The sequence below is a fragment of the Quercus lobata genome, chromosome 4 (assembly GCF_001633185.2).
Source record: "Quercus lobata isolate SW786 chromosome 4, ValleyOak3.0 Primary Assembly, whole genome shotgun sequence".
Lineage (NCBI taxonomy): Eukaryota > Viridiplantae > Streptophyta > Magnoliopsida > Fagales > Fagaceae > Quercus > Quercus lobata.
In genome coordinates, this window is record NC_044907.1 from 8,636,232 (window position 1) to 8,659,397 (window position 23,166).

At 34.2% G+C, this 23,166-nt stretch overlaps 1 protein-coding gene and 1 pseudogene across 1 annotated transcript; both read left to right on the top strand.

Moving 5' to 3' along the window:
* The first annotated feature begins 4,201 nt into the window (after window positions 1–4,201).
* LOC115984511 lies at window positions 4,202–5,328 on the top strand (annotated as a pseudogene).
* Window positions 5,329–8,629: 3,301 nt separating this feature from the next.
* On the top strand, window positions 8,630–22,354 carry LOC115984512 (zinc finger BED domain-containing protein RICESLEEPER 2-like). Its single transcript, XM_031107531.1, has 5 exons — window positions 8,630–8,818; window positions 9,047–9,124; window positions 19,879–21,997; window positions 22,099–22,183; window positions 22,323–22,354. Exons 1-4 carry the CDS (start codon window positions 8,630–8,632, stop codon window positions 22,170–22,172), a joined length of 2,460 nt encoding a protein of 819 aa, XP_030963391.1. The 3' UTR covers window positions 22,173–22,183; window positions 22,323–22,354.
* Window positions 22,355–23,166: the final 812 nt, after the last annotated feature.

Here is a 23,166-nt window from a genome sequence, read left to right on the forward strand (position 1 = left end):
GCAACATGTTGTAATTATCTCTAAAAAAAAAAAATTCATGTGAATGTTAGCGGCTATTTGTTCATACTAGTTTCTTCTTATTTTTTGATAAAAGTTCATACCTGTTTCGATTCAGTCATGAAGAGTAGTATTTGTACCTCAAAAAGTTTGCACTATATGAAGGAGGACCAGTGGCAGTTCTAGAAATATTTTTTAGGGTGGTCACTAAGAAACTTAAATGATACAAAATCTAATAATGAAATCATTTGAATATTCATTGTCACATAAAAAAAAAAAAATACACATAAATATATGAAGTATTATAATTTCTTTATACTATTAAAGGGAAAAAGAAAAAACTAATAAGAAATAATGTGGGAATTAAAAATACTGAGATAAGAGTAGTAAAGTAAGAGAGTTTGAAATGATATTAGAGAAGAGAAAAATGGGGGGAGAGAGAGAGAGAGAGAGAGAGATGATATTTGCTACAATTGCAAGCCGAGTTGCTAAGAAGAGCAAAATTGTTGCAACTATAAAGCCATAGAGAGCATAATTGTTGGCACTACTAATGAGAACTCAAGACTATAATATTTCTCTTGGTACAAATTTTTAACGAATACTGAAATTATAAATTATTTTTATATAATGGGTTGAAGGAGTTACAAATTTGAATAGGCTTTTATTGAACAATTTGTTCACTTATTGTTATTTGGTCTAATCTTGTTTTGTTTGGGTTATTTTTGTTGTTATTTGAGCTAATTTTTATTGTTATTATGTAAGCCATTTTTTTGGGGTTTAAGGTGTTAAGAATTATGTTTGGGAGGCCAAAATTATTTTTGGTAAAATACTAATATCCACAATATTTTCACAACAAATTTTATTTGACAAATTGTTATTTGTAGATAGAAAAATAATGTCAATAATGTTAGTATTGGGTCCAAATTATTGTGAAAAATATTGTGGAGGTAGGATTACTCTTATTTTTGTTGAACCTAAATTGCCATGATTTTCAAGTCAGGGTGTTCAAAATTTTTATTAGAGTGATCAAGATAAGTTAGTTCAGCATATAACTATGTTTTTGCAAGTCAGAGTGATGGTCTTGTGACCACCCTCACATATATGTAGAACCGCCAGTGAGGAGGACTGTCATAAAGTTGAGGCAGCTGATAAATGCTGATTAGTTCAAGCTTAGAGATACATATGTGGGCAAGTGGCTCGATTTGAGTGGGCCTGAAACCTTATATTTTGGTGGGGGAGGGGGTGTTGTTTGAGATTTTTGTTTTGTTTTAATTGGATCGGGTCAGTTAAAGAAGTGTTTTGGGTTAGATTGTGGGTTATTAATAAAGAAGAAAGAACCACACTCGGCCTAAAACTACTCCCTTAAGGGAATAAAAAAATCTTTAGCTTAAGAAATTAGATATGAGATGAGATCTTTTTTTTTTTTCTTTCTTAGAATGGAAAAAAAAAAAAAAAAATCTACAACTTCGGTAATATAAACTAATTGAAGAAATTAGACATGTGAATTTTCCTTTATCTATTTCTTATATCAAACAATATAATCATGAATGTCAAATAACAAATTTCATTTTAAATTCAAAAAGAGAATTCCTAAAATTTAAGATTTTTTTTTTTCCTTTTACATTCAAAAAAGAAATTACGGTTACTACTTATCTCTAAAGTTTATTCTTTTTACTTGTTTGAAAAAAAAATTTCTAAATTATAATAAATGCAAATTATTATTTTTACCTCAAAAAAATAGAAGAGCCTTTAAACACGCACGTAAACACGTACTCAGGGGCTAGTAGTATACTAACAATCATGTAATAACCACATTATGATATGTACTTTACAGGGCAACCTTTCCACTGTAATTAAGAAACACTTGTGGTAGTTCTTGAATTTATTCTACCTTAGTTTAGACATTATAATAACTAGAAAAAAGAAAAACCCGTCTTTAATTCTTTGGCTTCAGTTCTTCAAAAGTCCTAGCTGAGCTGCTATCAAAGTGAACAATTATTCAATATTGGGACTCGTCTCCATAATTCAAGTTGATTGTAGTTCCAGTTGAGAAATGGTATTTTGAAGATACATACGTTAAGCTACATCCACATATTATGTAGTATCTAATTCTAAGTTACCACGAAATTATAGAAGTAAGAAAATGTGAATAGCACAATTGATAATTTAATCCCTTAACCAAAATGGCTAGTCTACCAGATTTATGCTTATCATTTTTTATTTGATAATCATTTATGCTTATCATTTTATACCCAACTTGGGCTCACATTCATTTTCTACAACCTTTTTTTTTTTTTTTTTTTTTTTTGAGAATCATTTTCTACAACCTTCTTAATATCACTCGATCGGCCGTTTGCCTAATATAGATCCAGAAACCATTGGCCCATTAGCACATTCAGTGGTTTGCTTGGATTGACCCATTAGAACATTTACTCCTTCCTTGCGACACGATCATGGTCAGAATATGTAATTACACTACAATAAAATATTAGTCACACAAAGATTAGTATTACTATCGTACACGCAAACACTTTATATGTTGTCGATCTGCCTAGTCCAACCTACTTTCACATTCACTTTTGCTATAAATAACTGAGATTAAATCTCAATTTTCAACCACTGAATAAAAAAAATAAGAAAAAATACAAAGGTAAGATTAGTAAAAAATTGTTGTGAGAGAGAGGGGAATTCTTATAATTTTTTTTTTTTTTTTGTGTATTTTATGATATATAATACAATACCATATATTATATAAAATAAAAAAATAAAAAATAAAAAACTAAAAAATCAATTCAATATATTAAATTAAACTTCCTTCTTCACCGCTCACGTTGTAGACTTCGTCAATTGCTTTCAACTTCTGCGTTCGGCCCAACTACTACAACAACTATATATTTTAGGTTGATTTGGTTGAGGTGGATCAGAAATGGGTCTAAATAATTTGGTGATTGTATCTAGTACTTGATTATTATAATCTAACCCTTTTTTTTTTGTTAATCGAATTCAACCAATTAAATCTACGCTACAACGCGTAGTCAACCACTAGCCTTTTGGCATTATTGGCTTCTCAATTATCGGCGTGTTGATCAACTTGATCTTATCCACGCACAAAAAAAGTTATAGATTATTCATTATTAGAGTCAACTATCTAACACCCAATCACCAAATTATTTAAACCACAGACCCTTTCTTGTCCACCACCACCAAATTAATTACCCTCAATAGTTGTTGTTCTGTTGTTGTGCTTAATCTGACTGTATTTTTGTTTTTTGTTTTGTTTTTTAAAAATCAATTGCTTGTTTATATTGTAAAATTTTGGCAAATTACAAAAATGCCTTTGAAATTTGGGTCTATTATTATTATACTACAAAACTCTGTGGTTTTAGAAATTGTAAATTTGACCCCTACCTTTAGTTGGATTGAGATTGCATGTGCAGTTGCTCTTATTGGTTGTGATTTGAAAATTAACAACTCTTGAATAAATAAAAAAAGCTAAAAAGTGGAGAAGAAAAAAAGAAAAGAAATGTTAACTTATTTTCATTAACCAATCCTCTAATGGTATTGGTTAATGAAAATATTTTTAAAATTTTTTTATAGAAAAAGGAAAAAAAAAACTTTTTTTTTTTTTACAGCTTTTTATAAATTTCATAAAAATTTTATTAAAATTTTTCTAAAATAGTCAATTAACAAATATTCTAAAAACCGGCATTAATGGAACCTAAAAAAAAATTGTGATTGTAATAAGAAGACTAATTAAACCTCCTGTAATTATAATCACATGGCACATTGTAAAAGAAGTTATAAACTGTTCCACCCAAGAGAGTTACATTACACCATATGTCTTAGAACCATAAGTCCCGCATGCCAAATACGGAATATTCATGTCCCAGTACATATATGATATATTTTGATAATCGCGGAGTGCATGTATGATATTATTATTATTATTTTGAGGAAGATGTATGATATTACTTGGTTACATAAAAAAATAAAAATAAAAATCTATAATTTCCCACTGTCAGTCACATAGCGTTATACCCCACAAACATGTGTACTACTATTGACCCACCCAAACACTCTATACATCGGTCGATAGTCCAACCTCCTTTCACAGAGATTGTTCTCATCTTACTCTCTTCGTAAAGATAAAGCGAGCAGCCTCTTAGCCCAAGAGATTGTACTACTCTGGAATCTCAAAGACGATATGGAAAAGCTCAACGACACAGTTTTGACAATCAGTGCTGTGATTCAGGATGCAGAGGAGAAGCAGCAGCACAACAATCAAGTTAGAGTGTGGCTGAACGATGCACTTTATGAAGCGGACGACTTGCTGGATGACATCTCCACTGAAGCTTTACAACGGGAAGTGATGACACGGAATAAGAAAGCAAAAGAGGTAGGCATCTTCTTTTCCAAATCCAATCAGCTTGTATATGGTCTTAAAATGGGTCATAAGGTTAAGGGACTCAGGGAGAGGCTAGATGGCATAAAAAAGGATAGGGAGTTCCACTTAGATGAACGTCCTGTAGAGACACAAGTGGGGGATTATAGGGTGAGAGAAACTCATTCTTTTATACGTACTGAAGATGTCATTGGAAGAGACAATGATAAGGAAGAGATTATAAGAATTCTTTTGGATACCAATGTTGAAGACACTGTTTTGATCCTTCCTATAGTTGGGCTTGGAGGACTGGGAAAGACCACATTAGCTCAGCTTGCATTCAATGATGAAAAAATCCAAAACCGTTTTGAGCAAAAGCTTTGGGTGTGTGTCTCTGATGACTTTGAAGTAAAAATTATTGTTAAGAAAATTTTAGAGTTCGCAAAATTAATAAACCAGAATGCCTTGAACTGAATACATTGATTAATGAGCTTAATAAAGAAATTGATGGAAAGAGATACCTACTTGTGTTGGATGATGTATGGAATGAGGATCCTCACAAATGGTTTGAACTAAAAAAACTTTTAATGGTTGGGGCAAGAGGTAGTAGGATATTAGTGACTACACGCATTAATATAGTGGCAGACACTACCCAAACAGTTCAACCATACATGTTAAAGGGTCTAGATGATGAAAAGTCTTTGTCTTTATTTAAGCGGTTTGCATCTGCAAAAGGGCAAGATTTAGAGAATTCATTAATCAAGGCAATTGGAATGGAAATCGTTGCGAAGTGTAAAGGAGTCCCTCTTGCTATAAGGACATTAGGAAGTGTATTGTACTTTAAAAACCCAGAAAAAGAATGGTTGTCTTTTAAGGTTAATGAACTTTCAAAATTAGCTCAAAAAAAATGATATCCTACAAACACTTAAGTTGAGTTATGATCATCTTCCGTCATATTTGAAGCGGTGCTTTGCTTATTGTTGTACATTTCCAAAGGATTACAAAATTCATAAAATAACATTGATTAAAATGTGGATGGCTCAAGTGTTCATTAGGTCTTCAAGTCCAGACAAATGTTTGGAAGATATTAGTCATGAGTATTTTATGGATTTGCTTTGGAGATCATTCTTTCAGGAAGTTGAGGAAGATGAGAGAGGTAATATACTACAATTTAAAATGCATGATCTTGCAAAATCAATAGCAGCATCTGATAGCACCACTTTTTATTCAAAAGAAGAAGATATTCATGAAAAAACACATCATGTATCATTTGATAGAATGTTTCTTTTATCATCAGGAATTCCAATCTCATTGTACAAAGCAAGCAAGATAAGAACATTTGATTTGCCAAGTGAATCAAGATATGAATATCCAGGCTCGGATGAGTCAACTTGTAATGCAATTGTTTCAAGTTTTAAGTTCATATGCTTGTTGGATTTACATAAAATGAATATTGAAACAATTCCAAGTTCTATCAAGAAGTTTTGGCATTTAAGGTATCTCAATCTATCCAATAATCCCATCGAGATGCTTCCTAATTCCATCACAAGATTACATAATTTGCAAACACTAAGACTCTTTGAATGTCCAATTAAACAATTGCCCAAAGATATTAACAAATTAGTTAACCTCAAGTATCTTGAGATGAATAAATGTTGGCATTTGACTTATATGCCATGTGGACTGGGGCAATTAACTAAGTTTCAGACATTGTCAAAATTTGTGACGAGTCAGAATAGTTGTTTAGATTTCAGGCACCACGGTGGATTGAAGGAACTCAACGGGCTAAACAAGCTGAGAGGAACACTAAAGATAAAGGGATTAAGACACGGGAAAGAATTTGCATCATAATCTAAGGATTCAAATATGAAAGTGAAAATACATCTTCAAGACTTGACGTTATCATGGATAGAAGAAGACGTGGATGAGCCTAACATTGGGTATAACGAAGAGTCACTTGAAGCCTTGCTCCCGCACGGTCCACTTTCAAATCTTCAACAATTGTGTTTAAATGAATATGGTGGAGTGAAAATTCCAAGTGGGATTTCATTGCTTTCAAATCTTGTAAATTTTTCTTTATGTGGCTGTAACAGATGCCAACATCTGCCACCATCGAATCAATTTCATTCTCTCAAAACTCTCTATCTTAGGCGAATAAATGATTTGGAGTACATATCAGAGAGAGCAAACAACGGGGAGTTCTCTGATTCTTCATTCCTCCCATCTCTGGTTGTTAACTCAAAATTGAAGATTGCCCTAATCTAAAAGGATGGTGGCAACGACAGAGGGATTCTGTTGAGGAGTTCCATAATCATTCACTGCCTTCATTTCCTCATCTTTCCAACTTACTAATTCGGGAATGCCCTAAGCTGATATCCTTACCTCTCTTTCCATATCTCGAAAAGCTAGAGTTGGTTATCTGTAGTTGGAAGCCATTGGAGCAAACACTGAGAATGGAGGTGATAAACACGGCAACCCCGGAGAACCGAACATCAATAGCAGCAACATCAACCTCTTCTTCTTCTACACTTGCCGCTTCCTCGTTCATCCCTCTCTCCAAATTGAAGTCCATGTCAATTTGGAATATGGAGGAAACTCTGCCCAAGGAGTTGATGTGCAACCTCATTTCTCTCCAGTATTTATTGATAACTAATTGTTGTGGTCCTCTCCCTCTCTCTCGACATCTCACTGCCCTTCAGAATTTGACAGTTCGTGGTTCTAAAGAGGTTGATTTAACAAACGATGGAGATGAGATGGAATGGCGTGGCCTTTAGAGCCTTCGCTGCCTGCGGTTCTACCAGCTTCCAAATTTGGCCATTCTACCGGTGTGGACTCAACATCTCACCTCTTTGCAAACACTCGAGATTTGGTATTGTACAAGTTTGTTGGCTATAAAGGAGTGGATCTGTAACCATACCTCTTTGCGGACACTGCAAATTTTGGAATGTCCCATCTTATCGAAAAGATGCGAAAGGGAAGCAGGTGAAGATTGGAGTAAGATTGCGCATGTTCCACACTTGGATATCAGGTAGCTATCTGAGTTAGGGATGGCAATGGGCGGGGCGGGGCTGAAGGATGGGGTCTTCGTCCCCGCCCCGCATAGTTTTGTCTTGCCCCATCCCTGCCTCGCCCCATATGACGGAGAATACTTTCTCACCCCATCCCCGCCCCTTGGGGCCCCACGAAGCCCCGTCCCATCCCGTAAAACTCTACTTTTTGTTAATTTGCCCTACAACTAGTACAATTTTTTTAATGAAACCTATTTCATTAATTAAAAATATACTTGATTCAATTGGTTGATTCAATTTCAATTTCTTGTTATATCTAAAGAACTTTTTATTTTTATTTTTTGGGGGTAAATACTACTATATCTACAAATAATGATAAAAAGAGGTTTCATTAGTAATCAACTGATATATACATTGGGAATTCAATAACCATCAAAATGATGGCATTGAATTGATACTAGTGAAACATCTGTGGCTTTGGTGATTGAATTCTTGATATATATGTTTAAATCAATTACGATATCATGCATCTTGTCATTGCTTGATGTTAGCGAGTTACTACTTTCCTCAACTAGTCTCATTTTAATTTATTTCTCAAACTTAGGTCTGATTGATTCTCTTGAATGAAAGATCATTCGTTCAAGAATAGCTTAAATTCACATTGAATGACTCCTGGACTTCTCAAACAGCAAGACTTCCCTGAGCAAGGATTACTTGGTGAGTTCTATTACTTCATAAACAAGTATCCTAAAGTTATAATCTAGAGTTAGATAATTAGGAGTATGACACCTGTGAAATATCACATGAATCTGTCACCTTCTATACTTGAGCACAGGAATTTACTACTTGTCAAAAGGCTTTTAAATTGAATACTAAACAACAATAGCTATCTAACATAAGAGAATAAATGATTATATTTCCACCTATCGTAAAACACAGTCTTGAATTTCATTTCTTGTAGGAGCCCTATCATTCAGTTAGGGGATTTAGCACATGTCAGGAAGCTTCATTCTATTTATATATGTAAACAATTTTCTGAAATTGGTTTACAAGGTGAAGGCGAGGCCCCGTCTCAATCAAGCTAAATGAGAAAGATCAATGCTTTAAACGTGCACTACCTCTTTGTATGCTTCTCTTGAATGATGGTGAGCCCTCTTTCTCTCTCTCTCATCTGTTGATTGTGGAGATTTTATTATTGGGTTGATGTAATTTTTATTTATTTTTGAGATTGAAGTAGGAAGCAATGCAAGGTATCAGAGAGGACGATTGGCTACTGATATTTGTGCCCTCACCAGTTAGGATTGTCCAAAGATTTGTAGATACTGGGAATTCATCAGTGTCCCGTCTTACCACAAAGATGCAAAAGGAAGTACGTGAGGATTTCCATTGGATTTTGTTGCATCCTAGAGTTGGAAGGGGATCCATTTTAGTGGTAAGAAAACTTATTTCTACATATCATTGTTTTTTCCTTGTCCTGGATAGAAATCAAAATCAAAATTTCTTCTTTGTTCTCTCCAAGAAATGGAGCTTAATGAAAATTTTTTGGTTTCAACAACTCAATGGTATTAGCATTTTTGTTCTCTACAACTCAACAAAATATGTGAATTTTTCTTCATCTATTTCTTATTTGTATCATGGTATCTCAAACTGAGTTGATTAGGTGGTGTATCTGGGTGCCATATTGCCATGGTTTCTCGTTGTGAAAATAGTGTCAAAATTGGCAGTTGGTGATATTGAGGTAATGTTTCTGGGGGAGTAAATCTAGCGTATATATCTACAGTACAATATTAGCTTCTTGTGCAGTATTTGTGTTTATACATATAAATCTGTGTTTATTCCTTTTTCATGTTGTGCATTATCTACAATTGATGATGACAACCGTGACAAAAATTCACAAAATTTAAGTTAAGGTTCTAAGAACTATTTTGTCAATAACAGAGTCATTTTTGCATTTCCTCCTTACTTTGTTTAGTATGTTGGTGTTAATTGAAAAGAAAGGTGCTACACTTGGTGTTCTAGAAGTTCACAATTTTAGGGGTGGATTTCACTCAGTGCTACACTTGGAGTTGATTTCACTTTTTAAAATGAATCAATCATCCTTAATTGAAAAAATCAAAGTACCATATTTGTCTAACTATATAAATTTTAAATTGCAGGCTACCTTGGGTTAAGATCATAAGCTGATGTTAATGCTCAAATCCACGAAGTGGTACCCAAACAAAGGAACAATTCATTTTCCTGATGATTGCCTTTCAGTTATTGTATACTCCTACTGGTTAGATGTTACGAAGGTAATAAAATACAAGTTTTTAGTTCACAAAAAAGAAATGGTGTTTTATTTTACCTCACTATTGTTGTTGTGACAAAAACAGTTAGGGGGGGTAGAGTTTTCTTTTTGGATATGCATCGTAATACTCATTATAGTTTATTACAAAACTAGATATCCAGTATGTGTTGATTACTGTTATTGTCAACACAGACTTAATATCAACTATTCTGTCTATAAGCATTAGTATCAGAACCAGATGCATCATTTCATTGTGTAGCTGCAGACTTTGATCATGCTGATTTATATAGGCAGCTCTCCATAACAATTTCTGGCATCTCTTAAATTTTGTGACACTTTGATTTAGAGAAGAATTCAAATAATTTGAATAAAGGGGCTAGTGACCTCATCAAATTTTAGAAAGCATGACCCTTGCATTAAAATATGATCTATGTAAGGTAAGTTTGATTTTCTTTGCAAGAATCAGCCATGGATGTAAATCTCATTTTCTTGTTTTTCATCATCATGAACAACTTGTACTCTTCCTTATTTTTTTCATTAATAACAGTTCTCTGATTACCTATAAAAAAATAAAAAAAAATAAAAAATGATGTAAGTCACATATAGTATCATAAATTCCTAACTTCCCCCTCTAGATTCCTTTTTGTCATTTGACTCTTCCTTCACCTCTATATGACCTATTCTGACTGAATTTTCATAGTATCATCTTTAGCTTGTACAATTTAGCTTTACCTATTGGGGCGAATGGACAACCAGTTTTTTCCTGTTTATTTTTTTGGGGTGTGACGAGAGGGGTTGGGACTTGGAAGGAGGGAGAAAGAAAGAAAAATGATTTCTAGTAGAGAACACAAAAATCCCATTGAATTCTTTCTTGAGATGAGGAATTTAATTCCATGCATACCAGTCTAGCTTTATCTTAATTTTTCCCTTTCATTAGGTATGGTGAGTTTATTGGTTACTGGATTTCAGAAGAAGCCTGAGGAGTATTGAATACTGAAGCCAACAAGCATAAGAGTGCATGTTTCTTCAAACCTAGCTGGTAATAAGATTATGCAACAAACTATTAGTAAAGGAACGGTAACTATCTCATTTATTACCAAATATAATCTTTTCTCATAAATTAGGTTTCATTTTTTGGAAATTTTTTTGCAATATGGTTGGCATATTATTAGTTTCCTCTCTTATTCTCTTATTATTTCACTCTCAAACAGAACTTTGGTTGGTTCTAATGAATGAAGAGCATAGATTGGTGTTAGAGCAGATTGCAGAGTACTCCCTGATTTCATAGATAGCTTAATTTCATGGTATATGATTCTTAGACTTTTCACCACTTGTGACGTTTGTTAGTCATTAATGTTATTTTTTGTGCGTTTCAAATAATAACCTTTATTCCTACATAACAGTTTCATAAAGCTTCTGATATAAATTAATCAGAATAACTATCAAGAAAAATATTTTAATTTGGACTAAAGATGCAATTGGTTACTACAACAGGTTTTGATATTATATTATTTTCTCTATTTGTACGAGGTCCATACATGATGCATATATGTTGATGAGAAAGCTATTTGATCATGATCTAATAGCAAAGTGGTTGATTCAACTTACTAAAGAAAATAAGAAATTAGCATTATAATGATTCATGTTCAACTGACTAGCTGGTTTGCAAGGAAAATATGTGATTTTCCAGTGAGATGGCTCCTAAGACTTTCCATGAACAATGATTGCTTGGTGAATGCATTTAGTTCATTAGCATGCATTTACTTTTATCTTTGAAATCGCCTTACATTCTTAAGGATGCTCGGAATACAGAATTATCCAGCAGTGGACAATTAGAGTTATGACACATATGACATATCACTTGAATCCAGCACCTTCTAGTCTCAATAACAGGAGCTCATTAGTTTTCACAAGGCTTTAAATGGGCTTTAAATGGAATGCTAAATAATCACTTGCTTAATGGCTTCCAGTTGTCTACTCTTGAACTAGAATTTGCCATCTTTATGAGTGGACTACTGGTATTGGCTGAGCTATAGTTCCTCCTCCTTTTTAGACTTTGTTGATTATTTACGTTTTAGCTTGTAATTCTTTAAAGGTTTTCTTTGGTTACTGCTTGTATGAGTAGAGGTCCGCTCTTTTTAATAAATTTTTTATTAATCCAAAAAAAAAAAAAAAAGATTTCTAAATAACTATAGCTATAAGAAAATAAAAAATAAAAGACCACAAATGAGCATTGTTCCAACTGTTTGGGTCCGAAAGTAAGATTATGAATACATTATTGTTACTAATTAGACCTACTCTCTTCATGTTGCTCATATTAACTTTACATTTATGTTCACTTTCTTGGTAGTGATTCTTTTATCGGCGAGTATTGGAATTGAGCACATGTCCTAGAAGTTTCATTCTATGCATGAAGTTATATATATCAAAACTTTTCTAGATAGAAATTTACATTCATGGTGAAGGTAGCCCTATCTCAATTCATCTTAATGAGGCTCCTAATTTTCTACCTGATTCTTATTTGAAATTTGTTCTTACTATAAATTATGAAATGTTCCCAGTAGGTTAGATAAAATTTCTGTACAAATGACTACAAAGATTTCCCACGTCAATATTCTATGGTAGCAGCTTTTTCAGAACCCATGGAAAAAAAAAAAGGCTTCTGAATTCCTATTGTCTCAACTAATTAACAACTGGATTAGAGAGGTTTTTTTCCCACCAAGGAGTTTTCCATTGATTAGGCTATCTGTGTTTTGTGTCTTAAAGATTTTTGGCTTGTAGTTATCGGAGATTTTATTGGTCCTCCTCAGTGGTTAGTTTCTCTCACATTTAGACATCCATTTCTAATATGGATTTTTTATCTTAGAAATTTTTGATTGGTTGATAAACGTGTGAAGTATGCTATCTAGATATTATGACTTATGAGAAAGAAGTTATTTTCGATTAATGGTTAAAATTTAAGTATAGGTACTTGCACTCACTAACTTTAGGATACAAAAGCTTCATATAGCATTCAATTACAAAATTTGCCTCATTGTTTTCTTCACCCACAAGATTTTCAAAATATTCCTAAAGATAATCACTGTATGAATGTTTGGGAAATTCCATTTTATTTGTTTTTAGCATTGATTATGTGTTTGAAACTTTGAATTTTTTCTTCTTTCAAGAGAGTGTAAAATTCAACACGTGCAATTAGCTAACCTTATTTGAATGTGTTTCTTGTTAGGCACTGATCAACTCAGAATTTTCAACATGTTAATTGGATTTAACACAGTTAAACAATTTCTTTTGTCATTTATCGAATAATTTGAGAACAGATGATCATATTAAGTTTTGTCATAACTAATGCCAGGTTACTTTTTTTTGCAGATTAGATGACAAGAGCAATAACTATCATGTCATAGCATTGTGAAGTCCACCACCTTGGAGGACTTGTGCTTTTGTGCAGTAGAGAGGAAAATAAGGGTAAGTGGATATAATAAAATAGCAAATCAATTTTTGATTTCGTATTTGGGTGACTACGTCTACATAACTTGCAACTTGTCTTACGTCAGACTTCTGTGACTAGCAAGAGAATTACGAACTAGGTGATGAATGAAGCAATTGAAGGTGTTCTTGTTTGTTCTATGTAGTTGAAGACTCAATAACCACCAACTCAATAACAAGGAGCTACCCTGGGCTCCTTGTTAGAGATGGTGGCTAATATTCTGAATAAGTGTGTGAGCACAACAAATTCAATGTAATTTTAGTAGGGGTTATATCAATATGTTGTAAATCCTATTTTTCATATAGTGAAACTATTAGCCACTCGCTCACGTGGATGTAGGCACACTATCGAACAACGTAAATCTTTGTATTGTTCTTCTTTTCCTTTTTCTCTCTATCTCCACTAAAATTGTGTAAACAATAATTTTCAATGCTCCTATATTACTGGCTTGCTGAAATATCATAAGTTATCAATGATCTTGCAGTTGACTTCTATGCAAGAAATAAAGATAACAAAATTGAAAATACAACAAGACTCAGAGGGATATTCTTAAGTTAGGAATCCAAGCACTAATGGAAGAGGATCATAAAAATTACAAAATGATCTCTTTTATTGATCTTTCTTGAATCTTGAAAGGTTGAGTATCCTTTTTTTTTTTTTTTTTTTTTTTTTGGTTATTTCAACGGGAATTGAATTTGTAAACTTTTTTGTTTCTTTCTTCTTTTCTTCCCCATTTCTTTGGCAATATTTTGCAATTCTAAGAGCAATTGCATTAGTTTGTGCATAAATTTTTCCATTTTACACATCTAAAACCTACTTTTTCTATTTTACACACTTATTTTTACAAAACACCCACATCAATTTGTCTATTATACACATTTATTCAAATAAAATATTCATTTCTTTACCCACATAGCCATTGACCCACACCCACAATCCACACCGATATCACACTGGAATCCACACAACCCACCAGCAGAAAACCAGAAAAACAAACCTAGCAAAATGGATCAAAACCCATTTATCAAGATCGACGTCTTGCCTTGAGCAACAAGATCGACGGCTCCGATGGCGATGGCGAGAACGAGAAACAAGATCGATGCCTCCAAAGGCAAGCGGTGGCAATGGCGATGGAGATGGTGAGAGACATTCAATCCCATTCAACCCGAAACCCACTGATCAAGCCCATTCAACCCGAAAACAATGAGAAACAAAGGAAGAAAGAGCGAGTGGCGGTGGCAATCGACGGAAGCTAGAGGAAGAAAGATTGATGAGAGGAAGAAAAAGAGAGTTGTGTGCCTGAGAGAGAGAGGGAGCTGAGAGTCAAGTACAGAGAGAGAGAGAGAGAGAGAAAAAAAAATTGTTAAAAAATTATATGCACATGCTACAGTACCCGTGCATATTTGCCCAGGTACTGTAGCAACTTGCATTTATACACAAGTTTACAACCACTGATGTGGGTGTTTTTTTTTTTTGCTCATATTGTGTAAAATGAGCACCTTTTTCCATTTTACACAATTTTGCACAATTTTACATCAACTGATATAATTGCTCTAAGTATGTTAAATGTTGCAGTGAGCTATACCATGAGTATTTCATAGGTTGGTGATATCTTCTTTAGAGTTTTTTATTTGTTCTTTTATAATTCAATGGCTGGGATGATAGATTTGGAACTTGGACGTCGCTTTTGGAAAAATTAGGAAGTGTCCGATAAAGTTAAAAGACTCTTGGCATATATCTTTTGCTTAAAATGTCTGTAATTCCGTAATTCCTTTTTTTATTTTTTCCAGTTAATTCATTATCCATATGTACTTGGTTGAAAAGAATGTGTAAATCAAGCTTCATGTGAGAATTTTTTTATGAAATATATTAATTCAATCTCTACAAATCATAGATGTATGCATCTGATAATTTGTCTTGCGAAAAAATTGGAGATCAATATCTTAGCCGCTTACTTATTAATAGTTAGCTCCACTTACTGAACAAATTCACACGTCTCCTAAATTTCCAAAGTATCTTTATGATTAAAATTTATACTTAATATATATTTTAGAAGAAAGTTTGTAGTTAACATCTTCTAATTGTCAGATGCGTTTTTCATACCCGTTTCCATTTGGTGGGGAAACACAATAACTTTGCACTAAAAGCTCTAAAATTGAGTCAATTGATTTCATTTGTAAATGCTGATTAGTTCAAGGTCTAGAGACACAATGTGCCCTTCTTGCCACCATTCTAGTTTAGAAAATCTTTATGCCCTTCTTGCCAAGGATTGATTTTTAATATATGACTAGTAGGTATCGTTGTCATCATCGTATGCTCCTCGATTACTTCAAGTGAAACAGCTGCAACTATTTTGAAGATACATCCATTAAACAACATCCACATATTGTGTGGTATCTTATTCGAAATTAACAGACAAAATTATAGAAATAAGAAAATGTGAACAGCACAATTCATAATTTAATCCCTAATCCAAATAGCAATTGACTGAAACTTGTGTTCGGGATCCACTGAGGCCATTCAAGACAATGGCGCATAGGCCTAATAGTGCATTCACTGGATTACTTGGATTGGCCCATTAGCACATGGGCTCCTTTCCTTCCAACTTGGATTTCCTCACTTCTCGTGAATGATGGTGGGCACTCTTTCACTCTCTCAACTTTTGATTGTGGATTTTTTTTGGCTTGAAGTAATTTTATTTATTTTTTTACATATCATTGGTTTTTTCCCTGTTCTTGATAGAAATCGAAGTCCAAATTTCTTCATTGTTCTCTTCAAGAAATATAGAGTTTAATGAAAATATTTTGGTTTCAACAAGTTAACAACTCAATAATTGAATAGGTGATGCATCTGGACCGCCTTGATTTCTGACTGTATATTAGAATAGAGGGAAAATTGGCACTTAGTGATACCGGGGTAATGTTTGTTTAGTATCTTGGTGTTCATTGAAAACAAAAGTGCATCACTTGGACTTGATTTCTCCTTTCAAATCAATCAATAATCCATAATTAGATGGAAATTAATCAAAGAAGCCAAGAGCGACGTTGTGATAGCTCCAACTATTTGACATAAAGAGATCTGGACAAAAATAGTCAAATATCACTATTTTTTAAAATTATAACATGGAACTAGAGTTTACGAAAATGGAGTTCGAAAAAAAGTTCACTCGGACCTGGAGTTCCTTGTAATATAAAATTTATTGCCTTTGTTCCAAAATCTTTCGCTACCCTTTTAACTACCTTTGCACAATTGTTAACTTATCTCTCCTCCCACGTAACCCTAACAAAAGAAAGAAAAAAGGGAAACCCACACCTGGAAGCCAATGAGAAAACTGGAAGAATAAGAAACAAAATTGGAAGTCAACAATTGCGGTTGTGAAAGTGGTGTGGAGAAACAAAATTGGAAGTCAACAATTGTGGCTGAAAGAAAAAAGTGAAACCCACACCTGGAAGCCAATGAGAAAACTGGAAGAATAAGAAACAAAATTGGAAGTCAACAATTGTGGTTGTGAAAGTGGTGTGGAGAAACAAAATTGGAAGTCAACAATTGTGGCTGAAAGAAAAAAGTGAAACCACACCCGGAAGCCAATGAGAAAACTGGAAGAAGTGGAAAACAACTCGAGTAATACATTACAATACCCAATATAATCAAGTTCGTACTCTATACTCGATTTTCCTAAACTTCGGATTTTATTAAAAAATAACTATAAAATCCAAAATATATTATTAGTTAGTTAAGGTTTGAAATAAATTTCATTTCTAACAAATTGAGTCCAGAGGACTCGATTTTGCTCTAAGAAAATCGAGTGTGAGACACTCAATTTTTAAGTGAGTATAGAAATTGAATGTGAGACACTCGATTTTCAAGTGCAAATTCACTAGGTAAAATTGAGTGCAGAGAACTCGAATGGTTAGAAATCAAATATGTTTGAAACGTTGTCTAACTAATAATATAGATTGGGTTTTATAATTATTTTTTAATAAAAACCTGAGTTTCATGTCAAACTCCAGTTTCAAAAAAGTGGTATCTCAAACAGGGGTAAAACACTAAAGACCTATTTGGTATCCACGTTTGAGCAACAATTTTCACATTTTAAATACACTTATACACATTTCCATATACTTTTTTATCCATACGTATTTAAAAAAATTACAAAAATTTCATCTCAAACTTCTCCACCGATCGCCACTTAATAATTACGAAAAATAGAGGTATTGGACTATTTTTGCCAGAGATCTGTCATCTGTAGAATTCTGGCATGTCTGACCCACTCAATTTTATTTCAGCTTTAATCAAGGAGAGAAATGTTTATTTCTTCTGAAAAGATAAGAGAAATGTCGGCCCTTAGATATGACAGTTGAATATGAAAGCAAGTTAACTGTTATAACAGTGGCCCTTTGTTTGCTTTCAATGCAGAGGGGCCCCACTGCTTTAGTTTGGAGCTTTTGGTTTGTCAAGTTTGGTGTTCATGCGCAAGTATCCATAGACTTGTTAATTTCTTGTGCAGCTTTAAAGTTTGAACAATGCTAACAATAATGCAAGAAGCCAAGAGCAAACGTTGTGATAGCTCCAACTTTTTGACATAAGGATCTATCATCTGTAGAATCAAGGCATGTCTGACTCACTCAATTTTTGCACCTCCAATCCATAATCAAAGTGGAAAAAGAAAATAGAATAATTATTTCTTTTAACACAACTAGGGCTGTCCAACGGGTTCAGGACCCGTTCAAACCGCCCGAATCCGACCGACCCGAAGCCCAACGGGTCGGCCTGAAGCCCTTGGCAGTTCGGGTTCGGTTCCTTCTCTCAGGAAACCCGAATATTCGGTTCGGGTTGCGGGTTAAGGGTTTAAAAACCCGTACAAACCGACCCGACCGAAGTTTTAAAAGAAAAAAAAAAAATCTGATCCAGGGGCAGATCACGTGAACTGAAGACTGAAGAGGAGTGGAGTCAGTGGACTGCTAATTGACAAGACTGAGCACTGTTGTTTCTGCCTCATTGAGAACCACACGGCTCCTGTACACCACAAATTTCTTTCCACTCAAAAAGTAAACATCAAATCACCATACAGCTGCCCAAAGTCTTCAGAACGGCTAATTGCTAAAAAATTCAAACTAAACTCTAAAAAATTCAAACTAAGTCTCAAAAGCCTAAAATTGGAACTAAAACTCTAAAAATCTAACCTTTCCCTTCATTCTTCAGTCCGGCCTTCTCTCTCTCTCTCTCTGTAAGTCTCAAAAGCCTAAAACTAAAAGCCTAAAACTGGAACTAAAAATCTAAAAGCCTAAACTTCCAAAAGCCTAAACTTTCCCTTCATTCTTCACTTCAAGTCCGGCCTTCTCTCTCTCACTCTCCAAGTATCTTCGGCCTCACTAACTCTCTTCCGTCTTCACTTTCCTCTAATTCTCTTCAGGCTTCACTCTCTCTCTCTCTCTCTATCTCTCTCTACCAGCCGGTCCAGCCCCAAATGGCTAGTCGGCTACCCTTCAAATCAAACTCAGATTTGATCTTTCCCATGCCTCTGTTCATGAATCATAGTTTAGGGTTTCAAGAGTCAACTTGGCTACACTTCTCAAAATCAAAATCAAAATCAGATTTTCCCTCATATCTCTCTCTTATAAATTGGACTTTTCCCGAGTGTTCTACGTTCTCTCTGCTCTCTAGTCTCTCTAGTCTCTAGTGATTTCAAAATCTCTTATTTTTATTTTGAAACAAACAAATCCCTTTACTCCTTAACACTCAGCCTCTCAGACTCGGCTTCCTAGTCTCAGATCAGGTAAAGTTTCTTCCTTCCTATTTCATCCCTCTTTTTCTGTATTTTGTGTTTGTGATTCGGCAAATAAAGAGGAAAGCTTGATGATTTTCAGTCCTTTGTATGGTATAATCCGTTCTTCATTGATGCTAGAAATTGCTAAGCTTTATTTTATTTTATTTGTTAATGTTGTGATCTGCTACTTAATTGCATTGAAACTCTTGTTTGCAATTAGATTGTTAAATGCATTATAAGGAATCTAATTTTCATTTCACCTTGTACAAATATGTGTTCTTTAATGTTGTGATCTGCTACTGAGTGTTATTTTCATTCGGCAAATATGTGTTATTTCCTCTTTTTTTGCCCAATCTGGGTTTATCATTTTGTTAGTGCTCTGTGTGTGATTTGTTAGTGCTCCCTGGTTTTATCATTTTCTTGCATTGACTCATTATGGTAGTGCTCTGAGTGTGATTTGTATCTGCCCTATTTTATTCCTTGTTTTGTTTGTTTTTTTTTTAGTGATCAATATACTTGTATCTTCACTGTAAAAAAAGAATATGAACCCCTATTTTAACAAGATGAAATCCAAACACATTTTTATTTTCTTATCTGCCTGTTTTATTCTTTGTTTTGTTTCGTTTTCTATGATCAATGTACTTGCATCTTCACTGTATAAAAAAGAAGAAGATGAGCCTCTATTTTAAAAAGATGAAATCCACATTCTTATTTTCTTATGTGATTGTATTTTATTACTCGTTTGATTCATTTTGCTTTCTTAACTTAAAATTTTGAAATGTTAATTTTATACAGGAGTTGAAATCCTAGGCTTTTTGCTTCCTTTTCAAGGTTAAATCCTTGATAGCTGAGAGTTCTTTGAGGTATCCTTTCTTTCTCTTTTAACTTCTTGTTATTGTTTGTGTGTTACTTTTATGGTTGTTTGCTAATCTATAAATTTGATGTTTATAGGTTATGGAACACTCAAGTGATGCATCCCCTTCCCAAGCAACACCTACTGCCACAACTGAACCTGTTGCCCAAGCTGCCCAAGCTGTACCTACTGCCCATGCTGAGGTTCCCCCACTTCCACCTAAAGGTAAAGGCAATGTCTGTACTAATAGGAAAAAGTCTATTGCCTGGAACCATTTTGAAAAAGTAGATATTGGTGATGGTCATTTTAAGGCTGCTTGTAATTACTGTCAAAAAACTTATCTAGCTGATAGTAAGGGGCATGGTACTGCTAACTTGTTGAATCATACACCAATCTGTGTTAAAAACCCTAATAGAAAGATACTTAGTGGGCAACAAACCTTAATGTTTGAACCTAAAATGGATGGGGAGGAAGGGTTTCAGCTTGTACCGACAGCCTTTACTGTTGAGGCTTCTAGAAAGGCACTTGCTGAAATGGTTATAATAGATGAGTTGCCTTTTAGGTTTGTTGAAGGGTATGGGTTTCAAAGATATGCAACAACCTTACAACCTAAGTTGCGAATTAGGGATATCCCATCTCGTCAAACTATAGCTAGGGATGTGATTAGCATTTATGGTGTTGAGAGAGAGAAACTAAGGGGGGCTTTGAAGGGTCGTAGGGTGTGTCTTACTACGGACACATGGACGAGTATTCAAAATCTGTGTTATATGTCCCTTACTGGTCATTTTATTGATGATGATTGGAAGTTACATAAGAGAATTTTGAATTTTTGTCAAGTTGAAGACCACAAGGGAGAGACCATAGGTAGGAAGATTGAGTTGTGTTTGCATGAGTGGGGTATTAATGGCATATTCACTTTAACAGTGGACAATGCTAGCTCAAATGGTGCCACTATTAAGTTTTTGGAGAATGTAACTAAAGATTGGGAGGGAACTGTTTTAGAACATGAGTTCTTACACATGAGGTGTTGTGCACATATCCTAAATTTGATTGTGGGGGATGGTATGAGAGAAATTGATGCGTCCATTGCAAAGGTGCGTGAAGCTGTGAGGTATGTGAAGTCCTCACCAAATAGGAATCAAACTTTTGTGGGTTTTGTGGAGAGATTAGGTATTGAGTCTAAGTCTCTTCTTTGTCTAGATGTACCAACTAGGTGGAACTCTACCTACCTCATGTTAGAAACCGCACAAAAATTTGAAAAAGTGTTCATACGTATGGACTTTGAGGATGATAGTTATTCTTCATACTTTATGAACAAGGAGAATAGTGGTGGTATGGGATCTCCTAGTAGTATTGATTTTCAAAATTGTAGGATATTTGTGGGGTTTTTGAAGCTTTTTTACAATGCCACAAAAAAGTTTTCAGGTTCTTTGTATGTTACTGCCAACACCTTTTTTGATGAGATGTTTGTCATTCAAGAGAATATTTCCAATTTAAGTAAATCACAAAACCACCTCTTGAAAAACATGGCAACTAAAATGGAATCTAAGTTTGATAAGTATTGGGGGAAAGGGGATAAAATGAATCATCTCTTGTATGTGGCTGTGATTCTTGATCCAAGAAAGAAGTTGAGGTTTTTGAAGTTCTGTTTTTCTGAAATTTATGGAAATGAAGTGGCTGATGTGATGGTTGAATTGGTGAGGGGTGCCTTGGTCAAGTTGTATGATTTTTATTCTCGAGTTGATTCATCAAATGTACAAGTAGCAAGTGAGAGGGAGAGGACACACATAGAAGGTGAGTCAATAGGTTGTAGTGATCCATATGTGATGGTTAATTCTAGGTTTGAACGGTTTTTGGAGGCTGAGCAGTCCATAGGGTGTAGCAATGAGATTGACAAATATTTGGCTGAAAATTGTGAAAGTAGAAGAGGGGATGTGAAATTTGAGATATTAGGGTGGTGGAAGGCCAATTCAGATAGATATCAAGTGCTGTCCAAATTGGCTAGGGATGTGCTGGCTGTACCTGTTTCTACTGTTGCATCTGAGTCGGCGTTTAGTACCGGAGGACGCATACTTGATCCATTTCGGAGTTCACTCTCCCCACTTATGGTTCAAAATCTGGTTTGTGCACAAGACTGGCTTCAAGCCTTGGTTCCAATTTCTTTTCGCAAATCAAAAGATGAGGTAGAGGTCTTGGAAGATGAATTTCATGATTTAGGTAATATGTTAACTTCCAAACTTTGTCTATTAAGTGCTATTAAATGTGTCTAATGCAAATGAAATTTAATCTAATAGTCTTCATTTCTTTCTCTTTTCTAGTTATACGTCAAGCAGCAAGAGGTGGTGGAAGTTCAAGCTCAAGCAAAGGTATCTCAATTAACATTGATGACTAATCAAAAACTGGGTAAGTTTCTGCCCTTATGTTATTTCTATTGAGTTTGGTTCTGCTTTCTCTATTGTTTTTTGTTATAACTATTCTGTATTTGTTGGTCTTGTCCTTATACTTTTTATTGATAAATATCTTTTTGCCCATTTTCTTGTAGGAGGAAGGACACACATTTTGTATAGGAGGCAGCTTTTTGGATGCAATTTGGAAGTTTTTTTGGACAGTGCTTTTCTAACTGATAATTGATAAATTAACTCTTGCTTATAGGAAAGAAAACTTATTAAGTTTAATAGGCTTTCTTTTCTATAAGTCATGGACTAAACTCTATATAGTAGTTGCTCTTTAAATGTTTTAGAAAAGCTATTTTTTGGAAGTTTGTAACTAATTATAACTAGCTACTGCTTTACACACTTTCTGCCTTCTTTAACTCTATGGAAATATTGCAAGAGATGCTCTTATTATCTTTTGTTACCACACTTGTGATGTGGTTGTGATTGAATTATTTGTTAAAATTTGTTTGCTGGTTTGCTGGTTTGTTGCCATACTTGTGGTGTGGCTGTGATTGAATTATTTGTCAGAATTTGTTTGTTGGCTTGTGTTAGTTGTGTTACATAACTTACATGTATGAGTGGTTGGCACAACTTGGTAGGTTTAATAGGCTGCCCAGGTTTACATGCAAGTTATGTATTGTGAAGTTTTAACAGGGGGTTTGCATGTTGAAAAATTTTCAATGTATAGTGTTATGTATAGTGTTATAGGCATTTTGAAAAATTTTGTATAGTGTTATGTATAGGGGGTTTACATGCAAGTTATGTATAGTGTTATAGGCATTTTGAAAAATTTTCTTTGTATTGTGAAGTTTTAACAGGGGGTTTACATGTTAATGCCTATAAAATTTTGGGCCTCCTCTTGTGTTTTTGCTGCCCAGGTTCTATAGTGTTATAGGCATTTTGAAAAATTTTCTTTGTATTGTGAAGTTTTAACAGGGGGTTTACATGTTA